Here is a 19027-nt window from a genome sequence, read left to right as displayed (position 1 = left end):
TTCCATATCTCACACCATATACACGAATTAACTCAAAATCGTAAACCTAAATGTACAACCTAAAACTATAAAACCTAAAAAAGAAAACATAGGGAAAAATCTTTGTGACTTTGGCAAAGATTTCTTAGCTACAACGCCAAAAGCATGATTCATAAAAGAAAAAAAACCCTGATAATTGGACATCATCAAAATCAAGAACTTCTGTTCTTCAGCTGACTCTGTTACGAGAATAGGACAAGTGTTTGAATTTTTGCCAGTCTGATGGGTGGAGAAATGTTATCTTAGTATAGTTTTAATTAGAATATTTCTTATGAGTGAAATTAAATACCTTTTCATATGTCTAAGGACCATTTTAATATTTTTGTGTGTGAGTTGCCCTAGTCATATAGACAAGAGTTTGGGCCTTTTTTCCCCTCAGTTTTTAAAAGTCCTTTGTCTGTGAGGGTATTGGTTTATTATTTGTGATGTATGTTGCAAATATCCTCTCCCAGTTTGTTATTTGTCTTTTGACTTGGCTTATGGTGTTTTTAGCCATGCAAAAAGTGTCTTATTTATTACTGCATCTGTATTTTAAGTCATACTTAGAAAGCCTTTCCCTACACTAAGGTTACAGAGGAATTGACATACATTTTCTTTTAGTACTTGTATGGTTTTATTTTTCTCCTTAGATGTCTAGTCCACTTGGAATTTATTCCACTTGGAATTTATTGTGTACGGATCTTATTTTTTTCCCCCAAGTAGCTATATAATTGTTGTAACACTATTAATAAGACCATTTTTTGCGCCAGTAATTCTAAATATCCCCTTTGTCATACATTAGATTTCTGCGTGTAGTTGGGTGTATTTCTGGCGTTTAAATTCGATTCCTTTGGATGATCTGTTTGTTTACATACCAGCACCACATACCTTTATAGAGGCTTTGTAATGTTTAGTATGTTAATATCTGGTAGGGCTAGTCCCTCTTCACTGCTCGTTTGTTTTCATCATTTTCCTAGATGTTCTGTTATGAACTTTTGTCTAGCTCTATAAAAAAGTATTTTTATTGAGGTTTTTGATGATGCTGAGATGCCCTAACCAAGAACAAGGGATATTTAAGTCTTATTTTGTGTCTTTTCGGGAATTATAGGTTCGTGTAGATTTTTGAATATTTCTTGTTAATTCCTAAATAGTTTATCATTTTCATGGCTATTATAAATAGGGTTTTCTCATTTGTTGTTTTTTTAATGAGTTATTATTTGTGGATATGAAGGCTATTGATTTTTGCATGTTAATTTTTATATCCCACTACCTTGCTCAATTCTTTGATTGTTTAGGTTGGATTTATCATTGATTCTCTTAGACTTTTCCAGGCATATTCTCATAGCATCAGTACATTGAGATACTTTTGCTTCTTCTCCACTTCCTCTGCCTATGATTGTGTTCTGCAGTCCAGTTGCATTGGCTGATCCCTCCAACAGAATGTTAAATAGTCGTTAGATCTGGGGTGGCTTGGCTTTGCTCCTGACCTTCGTGAGAATGCCTCTGGTATTATTAGGTAAGGTGCTGGCTTTAGCCCTGAGGTGTGATATTAGAGTTTTAAAATCAGTAATCTTTTTTTTTTTTTGCGGTACGCAGGCCTCTCACTGCTGCGGCCTCTCCCGCCGCAGAGCACAGGCTCTGTGCTCCGGACACGCAGGCTCAGCAGCCATGGCTCACGGGCCCAGCCGCTCTGCGGCACGTGGGCTCCTCCCGGACCAGGGCACGAACCCGCGTCCCCCGCATCGGCAGGCGGACTCTCAACCACTGGGCCACCAGGGAAGCCCTAAAATCAGTAATCTTTGGGTAGTTTGATTTGAGGCATGGGAGGCAGGTGGTCTAACCCCTACCTCTCCTAAGCTCTGGACAGAAGATGATAAACAAAATCTGTCAGGTAGGGAAGGGGGAAGTGGAATTCCTTTGCTTCCTCTCTTCCACCAACATCACTCTCTACACCACCCCCACCCCCCACCACCCCCACCACCCCCCCCCCCCCAAAAAAAACCACATTGCTTTTCAGAGGACTCATGAACTCATTTTGGAGTGCGGGAACATGCTCTCCTAATCCTATTCTTCCGCAGAGATTGACCCTCCAGATTAGGGAACAGGCAGCTATCTTTTAAGAGAGCTTTGGAGTTAACGTCCTGGCCTTCCTTGTCCTGCACTTTTCCATCTGTTTCTGCGCCCCATTCTTCCACTCCAGGGCAGCCCCATGCCTCGTGATGATGGTTGTTTTTCTCCTCTCCTCAGGTGCATGGCTGCTTCCTAATCCTGGAGCCCAGAGGAAACATCCCTAGAACTGTGCGCGTGTGAGCCAGGCAAGCCAAGGGCAGCCTTGAGCCCCACCCTTGCCCGCCTCCCCCGCGGGGGCCAGGATGCTGAAGAAGCAGTCTGCAGGGCTCGTGCTGTGGGGCGCCATCCTCTTTGTGGCCTGGAACGCCCTGTTGCTCCTCTTCTTTTGGACGCGCCCGGCGCCTGGCAGGCTGCCCTCAGACAGTGCTCTCGATGACGACCCCGCCAGCCTCACCCGGGAGGTGATCCGCCTGGCCCAGGATGCTGAGGTCGAGTTGGAGCGGCAGCGGGGGCTGTTGCAGCAGATCAGGGAGCATCATGCTAGGTGGAGCCAGCGGTGGAGGGTGCCCACCGTGGCCCCGCCTGTCCTGCCGCGCGTGCCTGTGACCTCTCCGCCAGCTGTGATCCCCATCCTGGTCATCGCCTGTGACCGCAGCACCGTCCGGCGCTGCCTGGACAAGCTGCTGCATTATCGGCCTTCGGCCGAGCACTTCCCCATCATCGTCAGCCAGGACTGCGGGCACGAGGAGACAGCCCAGGTCATCGCCTCCTACGGCAGCGCCATCACGCACATCCGGCAGCCCGACCTGAGCAACATCGCAGTGCCGCCCGACCACCGAAAGTTCCAGGGCTACTACAAGATTGCCCGGCACTACCGCTGGGCGCTGGGCCAGGTCTTTCACACGTTCAAGTTCCCAGCAGCCGTGGTGGTGGAGGATGACCTGGAGGTGGCTCCAGACTTCTTCGAGTACTTCCAGGCCACGTACCCGCTGCTGAGGGCCGACCCCTCCCTCTGGTGTGTGTCCGCCTGGAATGACAACGGCAAGGAACAGATGGTGGACTCAAGCAAGCCTGACCTGCTCTACCGCACAGACTTCTTCCCTGGCCTGGGCTGGCTGCTGTTGGCTGAGCTCTGGGCTGAGCTGGAGCCCAAGTGGCCCAAGGCCTTCTGGGACGACTGGATGCGCCGGCCAGAGCAGCGGCAGGGCCGGGCCTGTGTGCGGCCTGAAATCTCCAGGACGATGACCTTTGGCCGCAAAGGTGTGAGCCATGGGCAGTTCTTTGACCAGCACCTCAAGTTTATCAAGCTGAACCAGCACTTCGTGCCCTTCACCCAGCTGGACCTGTCCTACCTGCGACAGGAGGCCTATGACAGGGATTTCCTTGCACGTGTCTACGGTGCTCCCCTGCTGCAGGTGGAGAAAGTGAGGACCAGTGAGCGGAGTGAGCTGGGGGAGGTGCGGGTGCAGTACACGAGCAGGGACAGCTTCAAGGCCTTCGCCAAGGCCCTGGGAGTCATGGATGACCTCAAGTCTGGTGTCCCCAGGGCCGGCTACCAGGGCATCGTCAGCTTCCTGTTCCGGGGCCGCCGTGTCCACCTGGCCCCACCCCAGACCTGGGACGGCTATGATCCTAGCTGGAATTAGCAGCACCTGCCTGTCCCTCCTGGGGCCCCTCCTGGCCTATCATGGCCTAAGATGGGACCGTAGTCCCTGGGCTGCATCATCCTCTCTGTGTTTCTCTCTTGGGTCCATTTATCTTGTTTTTTTTTTTCTTTCTTTTTTTGAGTGGCATTCAAGTGCACAGATGATAAGGTGAGGGTTATTCTCCCGTTCTCAAGGGGGTCAAATCAGGGGAATCTTTCTGGGGTATGTTGGGGGAGTTATTAAGCAGGAAACCACTGTGTGGTAGGGAGAGACTTGGGCTCGTTGGGGCCACAAAATCCACGTTCCAGGTTTTCTCCCAGGACATCTGTGGAGAGGTTGGCAACTTTAGTTCTCTTGATCAGGCCTCTTTTCCCTGTCCTGGCTATTCTAGCCAGAGTATGAGCCCTCCTCCTGTACCTGTCCCCCACCATCTCCACCTTCCCCCAACTGGAGCAAGGTGGGAGGCTGGATTATGTGAGGAGATGTATTTGTGGCCAAAATGAGACTAACCAAAGGGGTTTCATCATCATCAGGGTCTGGGCAGAGCTGTTAGGTTGTCAGGGTTCACTCCCTCCTGCCTGTATTTCTCTTCTTCCCCCTCTCGTTTATCCCTGACCACCTCTCAGCTCTTCTTTCCCTGCAGCCTAGCAGTTCGTGATCCTAAGATGAAACGGTGAAGGGGAAAAGCAGAACCTCTCCTCAGCTCACCCGCTGGGGTGGGGGGAAAAGCCTCGGGTGCTGGGGCGCCCCTCCCTCATCCTTCCTCCAAGAAACAGACTGCCCCCTATCCGGTCCTTTCTGAAAACCAATCCTTTCCCTGTCACTCTGGGACGGTTCATGCTAGCCCGGCCCGTGGCTTCTGGAGGCCCTCTCAGTGTGAGGTAGGGCAGCCAAGACCGTTCAGCCCAGCCTCCTTCCCTTCTCCCCCAAGCATTCCCTTCCCGTGTGCACAGATTAGGACGCAGATGGAGGGTTGGAGAGCAACATGTGTGTTTTTCTTTCTTGCCTGACCTCAGTTCACGGAAGAAAGTTGAAGCTACAGAATTATTTTCAAAAATAAAGCCTGAATTGTCTGAAAAACTCTGTGTGTTTGTGTGTCCTGGTAAAGGAGTTGGGGGTGGAAAAGGGAGGAGAAAGGTGGAGGAAGCAAGGAAAAGAATGAGGCCTAAAGGAAGGGGCTGCACAGGCGAGAGGAAGGAGGTCAGTTGGAGGAAGGAAAGCAGATGACGGGAAGACAGGAGCAGGGAGTAGGAGAGCTAAGGAGGGGCCTAGGTGGGAAAGAAAGGCCAGGCTTGGAGGTGGAGAGGGCCCAAGGCTTCACTCCCCCAGTGCTAATCTTCTCTAGAGGTGGGCTGTGGGGCCCTCAAGCCCTGGTCCGAGAGAGAATGCAGGCAGTCCCTCCTGAAATGGGCACCTCGGGTGGGATGCCCTCTGCTGGCCCAGGCAGCATTCACTAGGCATCCTCCAGCACCTTCCAGGATGCAGAGCTGACAACTGGATCAACGCTGGCAGTAGCATTAAGAGTGTGAGGATGCCTTTTACACTGCCACCCAAGACACCCACGCGTAAATGGCAAACTTTGCCTGAAACTATCCTAAGAGTTTCTATTTTCCACTATTTTTTTTTTTTTAATGCTGCTTGTGACCTACCAACTTGATTTCATCAGTGGGTTTGAAAACCCTGGGCTAGGTGACTTTGTTGACAGAAACCATCCTCGAGCTTCACACCAGATGGATGAGTTGTGAAGGGGGTGTCACCAGGTCACTGAGGGAGCAACTCTGGCCTCACTTCTGGGCTAAGGGAACCAGGGTCAGACATTCATCTTAACCTTTTAGATTGTTGTAGAGCTAGTTTTGTCTTCCCACGTGCTCTTAGATGGATGTTTAAACCCTGTTTGGGGGTAGAGAGGTGATCATTAGCTGTGATTGGCAAGGCTGTCCGTCTCGACACAATTGGGCCAGGTGTGCTTTGGCTGCCAGAATCCATGTTCTTAGCACTAAATTAACAGTTGCTTACCAAGTGCATTGTTCTGAGCGCTCCACAAATTAGAATGAACTCCTTTAATCCTCAAAGAGATCATGGGTAGTTAAGTATTGCTCCGTTTTACAGGTGAGGAGCAAACTGGGCACAGAGAGGGTCCTTTGCCCAAGGCCACACACCTGGTTGGGGTGGAGCCAGGATTTGAATGGAACCCATGTTAATCACTACTTAATCAGGACCCTCCCCTTTCTCTCCTTTACAGCCTTTCCTCTAAGGCCGTCTCCTCTGCCTCCCTTGTACTCTGATCTCCCCTCCCACAGGCTCCAGGTTGGTGGGTGGGCCTGGGCTCCCAGGCCAAACAGCAGGTGGGGGTGGGAGGGCAGCCCTCCCAGGGAGATTGTAGAGGAGGAGACCCTCTGAAGATTCAGGCTGGTTTCTCAGGTTTGTCCTTAAGTGAGGAGCACTTTCAGGGGTCTCTGTGTCCTGTTTCTCTTCCTTTTGATGCGGGTCCCCAGAGAGGCCACATTGACTATGCCAAGGCATCCTCAGGTGTGATTCATGTGTGCATGGCTGCCAGCCCTCATAGAGCATGAACCTCCCGTGGATAACAAAGCAAGCGGACATACCACACGGAAAAACGTGGTGTCATTAAATCCTTCAGAATTCTGCTAACCTTGACTTTGGAGATTAAAGATAATACCAAAGAGCTCACCCAGCTCAACACGGCTCCCCGGCCAGGTGGGCCCGATCTCGGGAGAGGGCAGTGAGTGGTGGCTTAAAGCAGGATCTTAGTTCCCTGCCCAGGAATTGAACCTGGGTAACCTGGGTGAAAAACCAGAAATCCTAACCGCTACACCACCAGGGGCTACAGACTAAAAGCAAAGTTCCCCTGGCTCTTGCCCCATTTGAAAAATGAATTTCTCAACGAGGAACAAAACTGTAAAAAACAGGTACAGGTACAGAGTTTATTATCAGAGACACAGCATAACATGTGGGAGAGCACACAGAGAAACTGTTGATTTATTTAAGACAGAAGCAAGGCAGAAATATACACCAGGAGAGAAAGGGTGTAGGTGTCCTCCCTGGTGGGGAGAAGCACAGTAAAAAGGCAGTTAAATCATTTATATAGGGCAGTTTTTCCCGGTCTCTGTTTACCTTTGGCCAATTATCTTGTTTCTTTTCTCACACCTGACCTGCCCTAGGACCCTCCCCATATGCGTGCACAACATTTTGCCAAGATGGATTCCAGCACAGAGGCCTGTGGGAGTTTTGGCATCACCTATTGTGGGGTCGCGCCCCCTCCTTTTTGACCCCCTAGGAGCCTTTCTGCGCATGTGTCGTCAGGGAGGTCTCCTTGGTCTCAGGAGTGGTCATCTTATCTCTTTACTCCAGCAGAGCTCAGCTCCTGCCTTTAACTTTGGCCTTGGAGTGTCTAGGGAAAAAAAAGCTCCAATTTTACTCCACTTGGCAAACACCAGCTGTCCAGCCCAGGGGTCCCTCTACCTCCTACCTCAGGCCCTCACTGAAACGTCGGTGACCGACTGGCAAGGTGCTTGCAGGTTGCAAGTTCCCGTGGGCGGAGGGTTTGTCGGCGTCTCAGCTGCCCACAGGAGGCCTCACGGGGACCTGGTGTGTTTGTGGGCCCAGAAACGGCTTGAGCCATCCCACCACTCCTGCGCCTTGGCCTTGGCCCTTCAGCCTCTGCCAGGGACCCAAAGCCCTTCCTCCTCCATTTCCTGCCATTCTCTCCAACCACTGGTGTTTCCGCCTTCCCTCCACGGCACAAGTCTCTTGGCCTAGGTCCTCTTCTCTTATCTGGGTCATTCAGGTGGGATTCTATTTGTGGGCTGAGTCATCCCGGTGTGGACGGATGTGTTGGAAAAAGTCTCTGGCCAGGGTCCCCCTGAGCCTTGGGTTGATCCCCTGGGGTTTGTTCAAAACCGGACCAAGGCTGGGGGGTCGTACCTGGGGGCGTGGTAGGGGGCCAGGTGTAGGGCTGACAGCGGAGTTGAGGATGGGGATTGGGACCGGTGGAGCTGGGGTGGGGGGAAGGGGAGCTTAGGGGGTGTGTGTGCTGAGTTTAGATTGTTAGATGCAACAACCTTTTAAAGTGAAAGGTGGGCTTCCCAGGTGGCGCAGTGGTTGAGAGTCCGCCTGCCGATGCAGGGGACACGGGTTCCTGCCCCGGTCCGGGAGGATCCCACATGCTGCGGAGCGGCTGGGCCCGTGAGCCATGGCCGCTGAGCCTGCGCGTCCGGAGCCTGTGCTCCGCAACGGGAGAGGCCACAACAGTGAGACGCCCGTGTACCACAAAATAAATAAATAAATAAATAAAGTGAAAGGTATCATTTCCTTTTTTCTTGTTACAAAAGCGAAATATATTCATTTCAGAAAGCAGATAATAAAACATTCACACGTACATACCACACTCCTCCCCCAGTCCCATCTCTGTTTACTCCTATCAGGCATCTTTCTCCTATATGTAGATAAATCGGTAAATCATCTATAAAAGCCATAACTTTACATAAATATTTATTTAGCTTTATGTAAGTTAAACATTTACATGTAACCATGTCAAATATTCACCTTCACCATAATTTTCATCATTTACCCTCTTCCTTAAATATCTTTAACAAACACTTGGGACTTCAGGCTACCTGAAAGGATTTCCTTAGCGATCAGGGGTTTGCCTACAGCCCAGCCGGGGCCTTGAATCTCTGTCTGTTCTCCCACACACTCTCCACCTAGGAGCAGAGGGCAGGGCCCTTGCTGGTATGGGGACAGACACCACATCTCCTGTCTTGAGGCACAGAATCTTGCTTGACTGTTTTCCAGTGCTTCTGCACTTTCTCACTTCTCTGATTAAATCTGCTCTGAGGGCAAGCCTCTTTCCTTTTAGAATGAAACCTAGAATTTGTGCATATCTCCTTCCCTCATCTCCCAGTCACCAGAACTTGGTCTAGTTCCCCCAGTTGCAGGGGAGACAGGGAAATGGAGAGGTAGCCGTGTGTTCAGCTAAAACTTCTCTTACCGTGGTGGTACTAGCCACCTTGGCCTACATGAAACCACGCAGTGGGCAGGAGTGAGGCCCCAGGTCATGAAAGGGGAGCTGGGTTCTGCCTCGTTTGCTGGACTGCACAAATTCTGAGCCTTGAGCTGTGTGGCGCTGCCTTGTAAGAAGTCCAATGACCCTGAGACTGCATTGCTGGAGAGGCTGCAGCCCTGTGAGTCACCCACATTGCATCTCCAGCCCGGGGGTGGGTGGGGTGGGGTGGGGTCCTTGGACGTCTGCTGCTCTGCTGACACCTACCTGAAACTGCATGGGACACCCCAAGTGACAACTGCCCAGCCAAACACTTCCTGAATTTATAACCCACAAATAGGGAGTAAAATAAAACAGTTGTTTTATGATGCCAAGTTTTGGGGTAGTTTGTTAAGGGACAGTGGTACCTGGTGGTCTTAGGTACTATGTTCTGTCACTGAAATGTAAGATTTTATGTAACCAGAAGGGAATGTTTAAACAAATATTTTGAGAATAAGAATTTTTTAACATTTACTCACCAATCCCTAGGGGTGAGGATATTGCTATCTAGGAGGCTGGCTCTATTTTTTAGGTAGAAGTGGTCCTTGAATTAATAGATGTGAATATCTTTTATTTCCTCCCCAAGCTTTTTTTTTTTTTTCAAATTTATATTCAAAATATTCCCCAAGTTTTTATTATGAAAATTTTCAAGCCCATAGAGAAGTTGAAAGACTAGTACCAAGAAGACTCATATCCCTTCCATTGAGATGATATGACAATATTTTGTAATATGGCAAATATATATAACTTTCTATACCATTTGACAGAAAGTTGCAGAATAAATCTTATTTTCACATAATTTTGGTGATCTTATAAGTAGTGTATATTTGCATTGTATAACTCTTGTAAGATGTAGAAAAAGAAAAAGAAAACAAAGTTCATCCGTAACCCTACTGCCCAGATTAACTGCCTTGAAACACGTTTTTAATTTGCATTTGGTCTTCATTGGGCAGGGGCGCCCTCTGCTGACGGTAGTGTGAATTGTCAGGGAGTGGAATTTTCATTTACATCGTCTCTTGGGGACTTTGGTTGCATTGATTCCTCAGATTTATGAATAAATGAAGAAACCTGAGTTTCTGAAACTGTAGACCTGAGCCCCATGGCCGCCTACCTGGGGATTTCATCAAAGTCTTGGGCGAGGCCTCACCTGAAACAGCTAGTCTGACCTACCATTCCTTGTTCTATTGCTCCCTTTTATGGTCCGAAAGAGATGGACATCCAACCCCAATCCACACCCTGGCAGTTCTACATCCGGTTACACGGCACACACATGTGGTTCCAACACCTCTCTCCCCAAACTGAACTGACTGTTTTTTCCTAGATTCTTTTTTCCCCTTCCTTTGATTCATCCTCCCTATCCCCTCTTCTCCAACCACATCTTGTCTTTATACTTCCCACCTTCTAGGGCCTCTGGTGTAAATTCACTTCACATTTGTTCTTTTTTCTATCAACTTCTGCCTTACTGAAAATTAGCAAATTCACGTATTCACATTTATACAACAAGGCCTCTACAAGATTTATAAAAAGAATATTCTCCTTCTCTCCCTTTCTATTCTTCCCTCCCTCCCTCCCCACAGGAAGTCACACTTTCCCTGGAAGTAGCATTCTGCCTGTTGCTTCAGGAGTTCCAAATAGGCATGGCAGTGAGCTCACACTGAATTACCTTGTTGTCTGCCTCCATTCCACGCTAGACAGGAACTGAAGTGATTTTAAAGTTACAGTGAATGAATAAAGTAATTAAACATTTTCAAGGTTGATTGTCATACCCCTTCTATCAGGAAAAATTCAAGGAAAATAGTCTGGCTTTGTGGTAAGAGTGTGGGGAGAGGAGTGAAGGAGGGAATGAGCATTTGAACATTCCAAACACTGGAAGCATCGATGTAGAGAGGGCTGACATGCAATGAAGACATGGGACCGTGTCACTCTCAGCTTTTTTTGGCCAACAGTCTTGTCTTGCTGCCTCACTTTGCCTTATGTCACACAGCTCCTTCTCAAGGGGCTCCAGAGCCTCATACTACGGAATGTGAAACAGTCTCAAACCCTCTGCTTGTTTGGCACGTGGCGATCCATGACATGACATCTAGAGGAGATGCATCTCTCTCAGTGCTCTCCATTTAAGCTGATCTGGACCTGCTCTCATCTTACCTCCACTAGCAGGTGGGAAGCCTTCTTAAATAACTGACCTCTGCCACTGCTCACAATGTCAGACCCAGTTTTCAGCGGGTACCAGACAACTGCCCTGCCTCAGGCCACACAGAGTTCTTTGAGCTACAAACCTGTGGAAATAGACAAGCTCCACCTAGACAGGTCTCCAACCCCTATTCTTGTTTTTCAAAACACCCTCCTTCCTGGTCTACTCTGATGTTCGGCAAAGTCACATAGACAGGGAATACTTTTTTTTTAATTGAATTATAGTTGTTTTACAGTATTATGCTAGTTTTAGGTGTACAACATAGTTATTTGATATTTATGTAGATTATACTCCGTTTGAAGTTGTTATAAAATATTGACTATAGTCTCCGTGCAACATATTATATTGTATCTTATTTATTTTATACCTTGTATTTTGTACCTCTTAATCCCCACCCCATATTTCCTCTCCCTTTCCTACTGGTAACCACTAGTTTATTCTCTGTATTTGTGAGTCTGTTTCTGTTTTATTACATTCGTTTGTTTTTAGATTCCACAGATACATGAAAACATGTACTATTTGTCTTTCTTTGACTTATTTCACTCAGCATAAAACTCTCCAGATCCATCCATGTTGTTACAAATGGAAAAACGTCATTCTTTTTATGGCTGAGTATTATTCCATTTTATATCTATCTATACCTATGTCTATAACTAGGTATATAATTATATGTATAACTAGATATATAATTATATGTGTGTATATATATATATATATATATATATATACACCTATATATATAACTATATATATATATCACATCTTCTTTATTCATTCAACCATTGATGGACACTTAGGTTGCTTCCAAATCTTGGCAATTGTAAATAATGCTGCTATGAACATTGGAGTGCATGTATCTTTTTGAATTATGGCTTTTGTTTTCTTCAGATATATACTCATGATGGAATAGCTGGATTTTTAGTTTTTTGAGGAACCTCCACACTGTTTTCCGTAGTGGCTGTGTTAATTTACATAACTGTCAACAGTGTATTAGGGTTCTCTTTTCTCCACATCCTGCCAACACTTGCTATTTTTGGTCTTTTGATGATAGCTGCTCTGACAGGTATTAAGTGATCTCTCATTGTGCTTTCGATTTGCTATTCCCTGATGGTTAGTATGTTGAGCATCTTTTCGTGTGCCTGTTGGTCATCTGTATGTCTTCTTTGGAAAAATGTCTATTCAGGTATTCTGCCCACTTTTTTTTCACTTTGATCTCTCAGATTCCTTTTAATTAAAAAAATTTGAAGTATAGTTGATTTACAATGTCGTGTTAGTTTCAGGTGTACAGCAAAGTGATTCAGTTATATACACACATATTTCTATATACCTATATTATTTTTCAGATTCTTTTCCCTTACAGGTTATTACAAAATATTGAGTATAGTTCCTTGTGCTATACAGTAGGTCCTTGTTGGTTATCTATTTTACATATAGTAGTGTATACGTGTTAATCCCAACCTCCTAATTTATTCTTCTCTCCCTTTCCCCTTTGGTAACCATAACTTTGTTTTCTGTGTCTGTAAGTCTACTTCTGTTTTGTACATAAGTTCATTTATTTGATTCCACACATAAACAATATCACATGTTTGTCTGGCTTACTTCACTTAGTGTGATAATCTCTAGGTCCATCCATGTTGCTGCAAATGGCATTATTTCATTCTTTTTATGGCTGAGTACTATTCCATTGTATATATATACCATATCTTCCTTTTTTTTTTTTAGAAGGACAATACCATTTATAACACCTCCAAGAAAATAAATACTTAGCTATAAATCTAACAAAACTTATATAGGATCTGCATGCTGAAACTACAGAATGTTGATAAAAGAAACCAAAGATGTAAATAAGTGAAGAGATATATCATGTTCATGGATTAGCAGACTCACTATCATAAACATGTGAATTCTCCCCAAACTTATATAGATTTAATGTAATTTCAATCAAAATCCCAGCAGTGTGTTTGTATAGATAAGCAGATTCTAAAATTTATACAGAAAGGCAAAATTGATAGAAAAGCCAAAATAATTTTGAAAAGAATAAAGATGGAGAAATCGCACTACCAGATTTTTTTTTTTTTTTTTTGCGGTACGCGGGCCTCTCACTGTTGCAGCCTCTCCCGCCGCGGAGCACAGGCTCCGGACGCGCAGGCTCAGCGGCCATGGCTCAGGGGCCCAGCCGCTCCGCGGCATGTGGGATCCTCCCGGACCAGGGAACGAACCTGTGTCCCCTGCATTGGCAGGCGGACGCTCAACCACTTCGCCACCAGGGAAGCCTCACTACCAGATTTTTAAGACTTATACAAGCTACAGTAATCTTGGCCATGTGGTGTTGGTAAAAGGAGAGACCCATAGATCAATGAAAGAGAATACAAAGTCTGGAAATAGACCCATACAAATATGGCTGATTGACTCTTGACAAAGATACAAAAGAAATTCAGTGAAAAAGAATAGTCTTTCAAACAAATGGCTCTGGAACAACTGGACATCCATCTACATGCTCCCCAAAACAAAAAACATAAACCTCACATTTAAAAAAAAATTAACTCAAAACAGATCATAAGCCTAAATGTAACATATAAAATAGTTAGAAGAAAATACAGGAGAAAATCTTTGAGAACTGGGGCTAGACAAAGAGTTCTTAGACATGAAGCCAAAAAAAGCACAATCCATAAAAGGAAAAAAAGTTGATAAATTGGATTTCATCAAAATTAAAGTTTTTGCTCTGTGAAAAATATGGTTAAGTGAATGAAAAGACAAGTTGCAGACTAGGAGAAAATACTGCAAAGTACGTATCTGACAACAGATTTGTATCCACAATACATAGAGATTCTAAACACAACAGTAGGAAAACTAACAACTCAATTTAAAAATGAACAAATGAGGGACTTCCCTGGTGGTCCACTGGTTAAGACTCGGTGCTGCCACTGCAGGGGGCACGGGTTTGATACCTTGTCCCCTGATTGGGGAACTAAAATCTCACATGCCATGTGACATGGCAAAAAAAAAAAAAAAATCACAAGGCACATGAAGAAAGAGGGAATCATGGCCTAATAAAAAAGGAACGAAAAAAGAAAAAGAACAAATGAGTTGAACAAACACTTTGCCAGAGAAGATACACAGATGGCAAGTAAGCACATTGAGCAGATCTTCACCATCACTAGCTATTAGGGAAATGCAAATTAAAACCATGATGAGAATTCACTACGCGTCTATTAGAATGGCTAAAATAAGAAGCACTGACAATATCAAGTACTAGTGAAGACGCAGCGCAACCTGTAGCTACCTTTTTGCTGAATAACAATTTTTTTCTCAAACACACTATAAAAATACACACTATATAAATATGTTTTTATAAGAGGTAATATTTTTACATTGACATTGTGGTTTCAGGCAAAGACACACTCACCAGTTGACTCAACAAAACAGTTTCTCATCAGAGAACATATGGAACAAATTTAAATTCGCACCGTATTTGAATGAACTGTAAAATGATTTTCTTTGCATGGTGGAATCTTCTAGATTTCAGCCTGTTGTGTGCATTCACTCTTTACTCATTTTAAAAAGCTCTCTTATATTCAGCCTTGATTTTGTCCTAAAGCAGGGTCAGCAAACATTTTCTGTAAAGGTTCACAGTAAATATTCCCAGCTTTGCGAACCATAAGGCCTCTGTTGTAACTACTTAACTCTGCCCTCAGCAGAGCAGCCGGAGACAACAGGCATTCATTTCTACTGGGCGGGTTCCAATGAAACTTTACAAAAATGGATTGCGACTTGATTTGGCCCATAGGCCCAAATTCACCAACCCCCATTCCAGGGGCTGGAGTAGGAGATGATGAAGCTGTGGCACGTTTAGAACATGGTTGGCAGCGATGGGGCAGGGCCAGTTTCCATGGACACTAAGCATTTAATTAGCAGCTGCCTGGATTTTTGGAGAAACATCTCAACTACTTGCACGTACTGGTCCTGAGGGAGTTTCAAGAGATGTTTCCTTCCTAACCCAGATCTCCTGCTTCAGCAGCACGTCCACGTTCTTAAGTCCTTTCACCATCCGTGCAGCAAGGGTGGGTGGAGCCTGAGGCGTGGAGGGGCTGAGGGCCTCTCTTAAGTGGCAGAGCTGTGTCAAGAGCCCAATTCTCCTGACCTCAACTCCAGGTCTTACCACTGGAATGAGGCCCCCTTTACAGGCAGGGCGCTCCCCAGAAAAACAGGAAGTATCGTCACCTGCCCCAACATGAAAGTAACTGAAGTGTTTCTCAGGGTTGTCCAGGGCTGGCATCAGAATCACCCACTCCATCGGCATCTCTGGGGGTGGGACCCAGGAGACCTTGATGCACACCCCAGGAGTATAAGCAGTTCCTATTCCTCTAGCCCATCCAGCGGCCCGAGACGGGGCCAGGGTCCAGGGCTTTCTGAAGAGAAGCCCAGTCTTCATGATACTCACAGCAGGCTTGAAGGAATAGACTTTATTACTCTAGCTCTCAAACACTAGAGGCTAAAATTCAGCTGAACTCTAACAACCTATTTACAGAGTGCTGTCAGCAGACCAGGCAAGGCTGGGCCTGGGTCTTCCCCGAACACCCAACAAGCTCAGCCTCCCATCAGGCCCGAGCCGCCTTCCCCCTGTAGCACACAGAGGACGTTTATATACACTTGACCGAACCCTCAGCGACAGGATACCAGGCAAGATGGCACCAGAGACACAGACGTATAGACACAGATGAAGGCTGAGGCTGCCGAGCAGGCCCGAGGGCCTGGCTCAGTGCTTCTTCAGGCTGTAGGCCAGGCTGCCAGGGACCGTGGTGCCCTGTGGGGCGGCGAGTTCCACACGGCAGAGCTGGTGCGCTTATGGTAGCAGGGCTTGCTCTTCTTGAAGATGTCCTCCAAGTCCAGTGGGAGAATGGTTCCGAAGAGCTGCAGGAGGTTCCGGGGGTGGCAGTACTGCCGGATGATGGCCTGGCTAAGCTGGATGCCTCTGGCCTAGTTGGGGATGGGCTTCCGGGGATGGGCCTCGTCATCGGGGGAGTCATCGCTGTTCAGATCCATCCCGTAGTTATCTGGGTTGATCTTGGGGGGGGGGCGGTGCCCTGTGGAGTCATTTGATGCGAGGTACAAGCTGGAGACTGCACGTCCACGGTCACGTTCAGGCTTTTGCTGGCCACCGCGGCCTCCTTGGCTTTTCTCCTGCTCCTCCTGCAGCCGCTGCTCAGCCAGGCGCTGCTGTTCTTCCTTCTTCTTCTCCTCCAGCTCCCTCTGCAGCCGCTCCTTCTGTAGCCGCAGGGCCTTCTCCCTCTCCTGCAGCTCCCTCTGGGCCTGGAGCCTCTCCCGCTCCGCCGCCGCTCCCGCTCCCGCTCGCGCCGCCGCTCCCGCCGCCGCTCCCGCTCCCGCCGCCGCTCCCGCCCCCGCTCCCGCTCCCGCCGCCGCTCCCGCTCCTCCTCCTTCCTCTTCGGCAGCAGCTCCTGGGGGCGCCTCTCCTCCTCCTCCTCCTCCTGCTGTAGCCACCTGAGCCTCCGCGCCTCCTCCTCCTGCTGCCTCTTGAACGCCTCCACCCCCTCCATCTTCTTGGCCTTCTCCTCGGCTAGACGCTCCTCTTTGGCCTTCTCCGTCTTCTCGTCGATTTGAGCAAACTGCCGCTCGATCTGTTCCTTCTTCTCCTGCTTCATCCTTTTCACCCGTTCCCGGGCCTGCAGCGCCTTAGGGAGGCGCTCCTCACGCTTCAGCTTCACCTCCTCCAGCCGCCGCCGCTTGTCCTCCACCTTCTGCCCGCGGAGCTGCTCGGCCTCCTCCTAACGCCGCAGGTTCTCCAGCCGCTGCAGCTCCTCCTTGGGGTCCACGCGCAGGGGAGCGTTGCGCTTCAATGAAGGATTTCATGATGCTGCTGTTGGGGGTCGAGGTCGGGGTCATGAGCAGCTCGTTCCTCTGCATGGTCTACAGGAGGGGCCGGAGGGGCCGCACCACCTTGCTGGCGGGACAGGGCGGGGAAGGGGTCTTGCTGCTGGGGGGCTGCAGCTCCTCACCCCCCAGCTGCTGCTCCTCGTCCAGCTCACTCACTGCCTGCTTGTAGCTGCGCTTCCTCCTGACACTCGGAGGCGGCTCCTTGGGGGCCATCTGCTTGGTCAGTCTCGGCCTCCCGCCACCCTTCAGAGGGCGTTCCCTGGCCGCCGGCTGCAGGCTGCGAGCCGGGCATGCTAATGGCGATCTTGGTGGCACTGCGGAGCCGCAAGGCACTGCCATTGCTTTGGGGACCTCCGGCTCGGCCGTCCTCTCCGGCTCAGCTTCCTTGCTGGGCTCCTCCACCTTGGGGCTCGCTTTCTGGGGCACCTCGACATGCAGGAGCCTCTCCAGGTAACTGTGGCAGATGAGGCGGCCGGCTCTTTGGTGGCCTTCCTGGCAATCCTTCTGCTTGATCTTCGGACGGTGCTCTCCTCTTTGGAAACCAGGGAGTAATTCTGGGCCAGCGAGACCTGGGGCCCCGGGGAGGACGGGGCGATCAGGCTGCGCCGCACCGATCCGCGGCCCACATGGGAGCGCGTGGGCGTGGAGAAGTTATCTGTCAGGATGGGAGCCAGCACCCGCTCCCGCCACGGGGAGGCCAGAGAGCTGGGTGAGTCCTGCGGGCCTGGGGAGGTCGCGGCAATTCTGAGCTTGGAGGCGGACCTTTCTGCCCCGCCCCCTCGGCTCTTGGGGTCCTGGGGTGTAGTTATCAGGGAGCTCACGGGGACAGACTCCAGTCTCTCAGCCTCTGACTTCTGGGGTGTTGAGTCGTCCTCCGAGGTCAAGGTGATATGGGAGGCCGAAGCCGTGGCCGGAGCCGGGGTGGGGGACGGAGCCTGGGCAGACTGGAGCTGGCTGAGGTGCTGCTCAGCGCTCCGGCGCTCGCTGATACCAGTCTCCACCACGGGTACCAGCTGGCACAGGGCCAGGCTGTCCTTGGGCTTCTTGGTCAGCACCGTGGGAGACTCAGGGGTGGGCGAAGGAGCGGCTGCCGCGGAGGTCGCTGCAGCTGCGGCCGCCGCACGGGTCACCCGCCGCAGGACGGAGCCGTTCTCCCCCACCACTGTGGCCAGCTTGTCCTTGTTACAGAGGCGCCGGGAGCTCTGACGGCTGCTCCGCGTCTTTCTGTGGGACAACGTTCTCCGGATGGGGTCTCTCTTTTCATCCTGAACATAAGAAATCCGTCTCTTTTTCCGTCGGTTCTTCTGAGAAGGTGTTTTGGGCATCAGCTCGGGCTCTTTGCTGAATTCTCTGGTGAACGTGCGCTCGGCCTCCTCCTCGATCTCCTCCAGCCACACTATGTCCTTATTGTCCACGTTGTAGACAAGCCCCATGAGCTTCTGGTCACAGAGCTCCAGCAAGTGAATGGGCCCTAGGGCTGTTGTCCCCATGATGGCTCTGTTCAACTGCACCGTGTCTCCTAAGTGCTGCTCTGATACAAGTCCGGCGCCCTTCCCAGCACAGATCTCAGCCCACCCGAGTTCCACCGCTCCCGGCCTCCAAAGCTCACGGCTGCAAGGAAGCAACCTACCATATCTTCTTTATCCATTCATCTGTCGATGGCCATTTAGGTTGCTTCCTTGGCCGGGCTATTGTAAATAGTGCTACAATGAACGTTGGGGTGCATGTCTTTTTGAATTATGGTTTCTCCAGATATATGCCCAGGAGTGGGATTGCTGGATCATAAGGTAGCTCTATTTTTAGTTTTTTAAAGGAACCTCCATACTGTTCTCCATAGTGGCTGTACAAATTTACATTTCCACCAACATTGTAGGAGGATTCCTTTTCCTCCACACACTCTCCAGCATTTATTATTTGTAGACTTTTTTTTTTTTTTTGCGGTACGCGGGCCTCTCACTGCTGTGCTCTCTCCCGTTGCGGAGCACAGGCTCCGGACGCGCAGGCTCAGCGGCCATGGCTCACGGACCCAGCTGCTCCGCGGCATGTGGGATCTTCCCAGACTGGGGCACGAACCCGTGTCCCCTGAATCGGCAGGCGGACTCTCAACCACTGCGCCACGAGGGAAGCCCTGCCCATTTCTTGATTGGG

The 19027-nt window shown here is 49.0% G+C and overlaps 1 protein-coding gene and 1 pseudogene across 8 annotated transcripts in view; one reads left to right on the top strand and one right to left on the bottom strand.

The window, feature by feature from the left end:
- Positions 1 to 4814, top strand: part of MGAT1 (alpha-1,3-mannosyl-glycoprotein 2-beta-N-acetylglucosaminyltransferase) — a 65380-nt gene extending 60566 nt beyond the window's left edge. For all 8 annotated transcript variants that reach the window (XM_049708592.1, XM_049708590.1, XM_049708591.1 and 5 more), the window contains one exon: positions 2266 to 4814. In XM_049708592.1, the coding sequence (XP_049564549.1) occupies positions 2391 to 3734 (1344 nt within the window). In that variant the 5' untranslated portion in view covers positions 2266 to 2390 and the 3' untranslated portion in view covers positions 3735 to 4814. The remainder of the gene's footprint in view (positions 1 to 2265) is intronic.
- Positions 4815 to 14498: 9684 nt separating this feature from the next.
- Positions 14499 to 18483, bottom strand: LOC101279835 (inner centromere protein-like; annotated as a pseudogene).
- Between the last annotated feature and the right edge of the window lie 544 nt (positions 18484 to 19027).

Source organism: Orcinus orca, chromosome 3, assembly GCF_937001465.1.
Source record: "Orcinus orca chromosome 3, mOrcOrc1.1, whole genome shotgun sequence".
Lineage (NCBI taxonomy): Eukaryota > Metazoa > Chordata > Mammalia > Artiodactyla > Delphinidae > Orcinus > Orcinus orca.
Note: the sequence above shows the minus strand (reverse complement) of the source record. Positions and strands in the feature narration are given on the sequence as shown.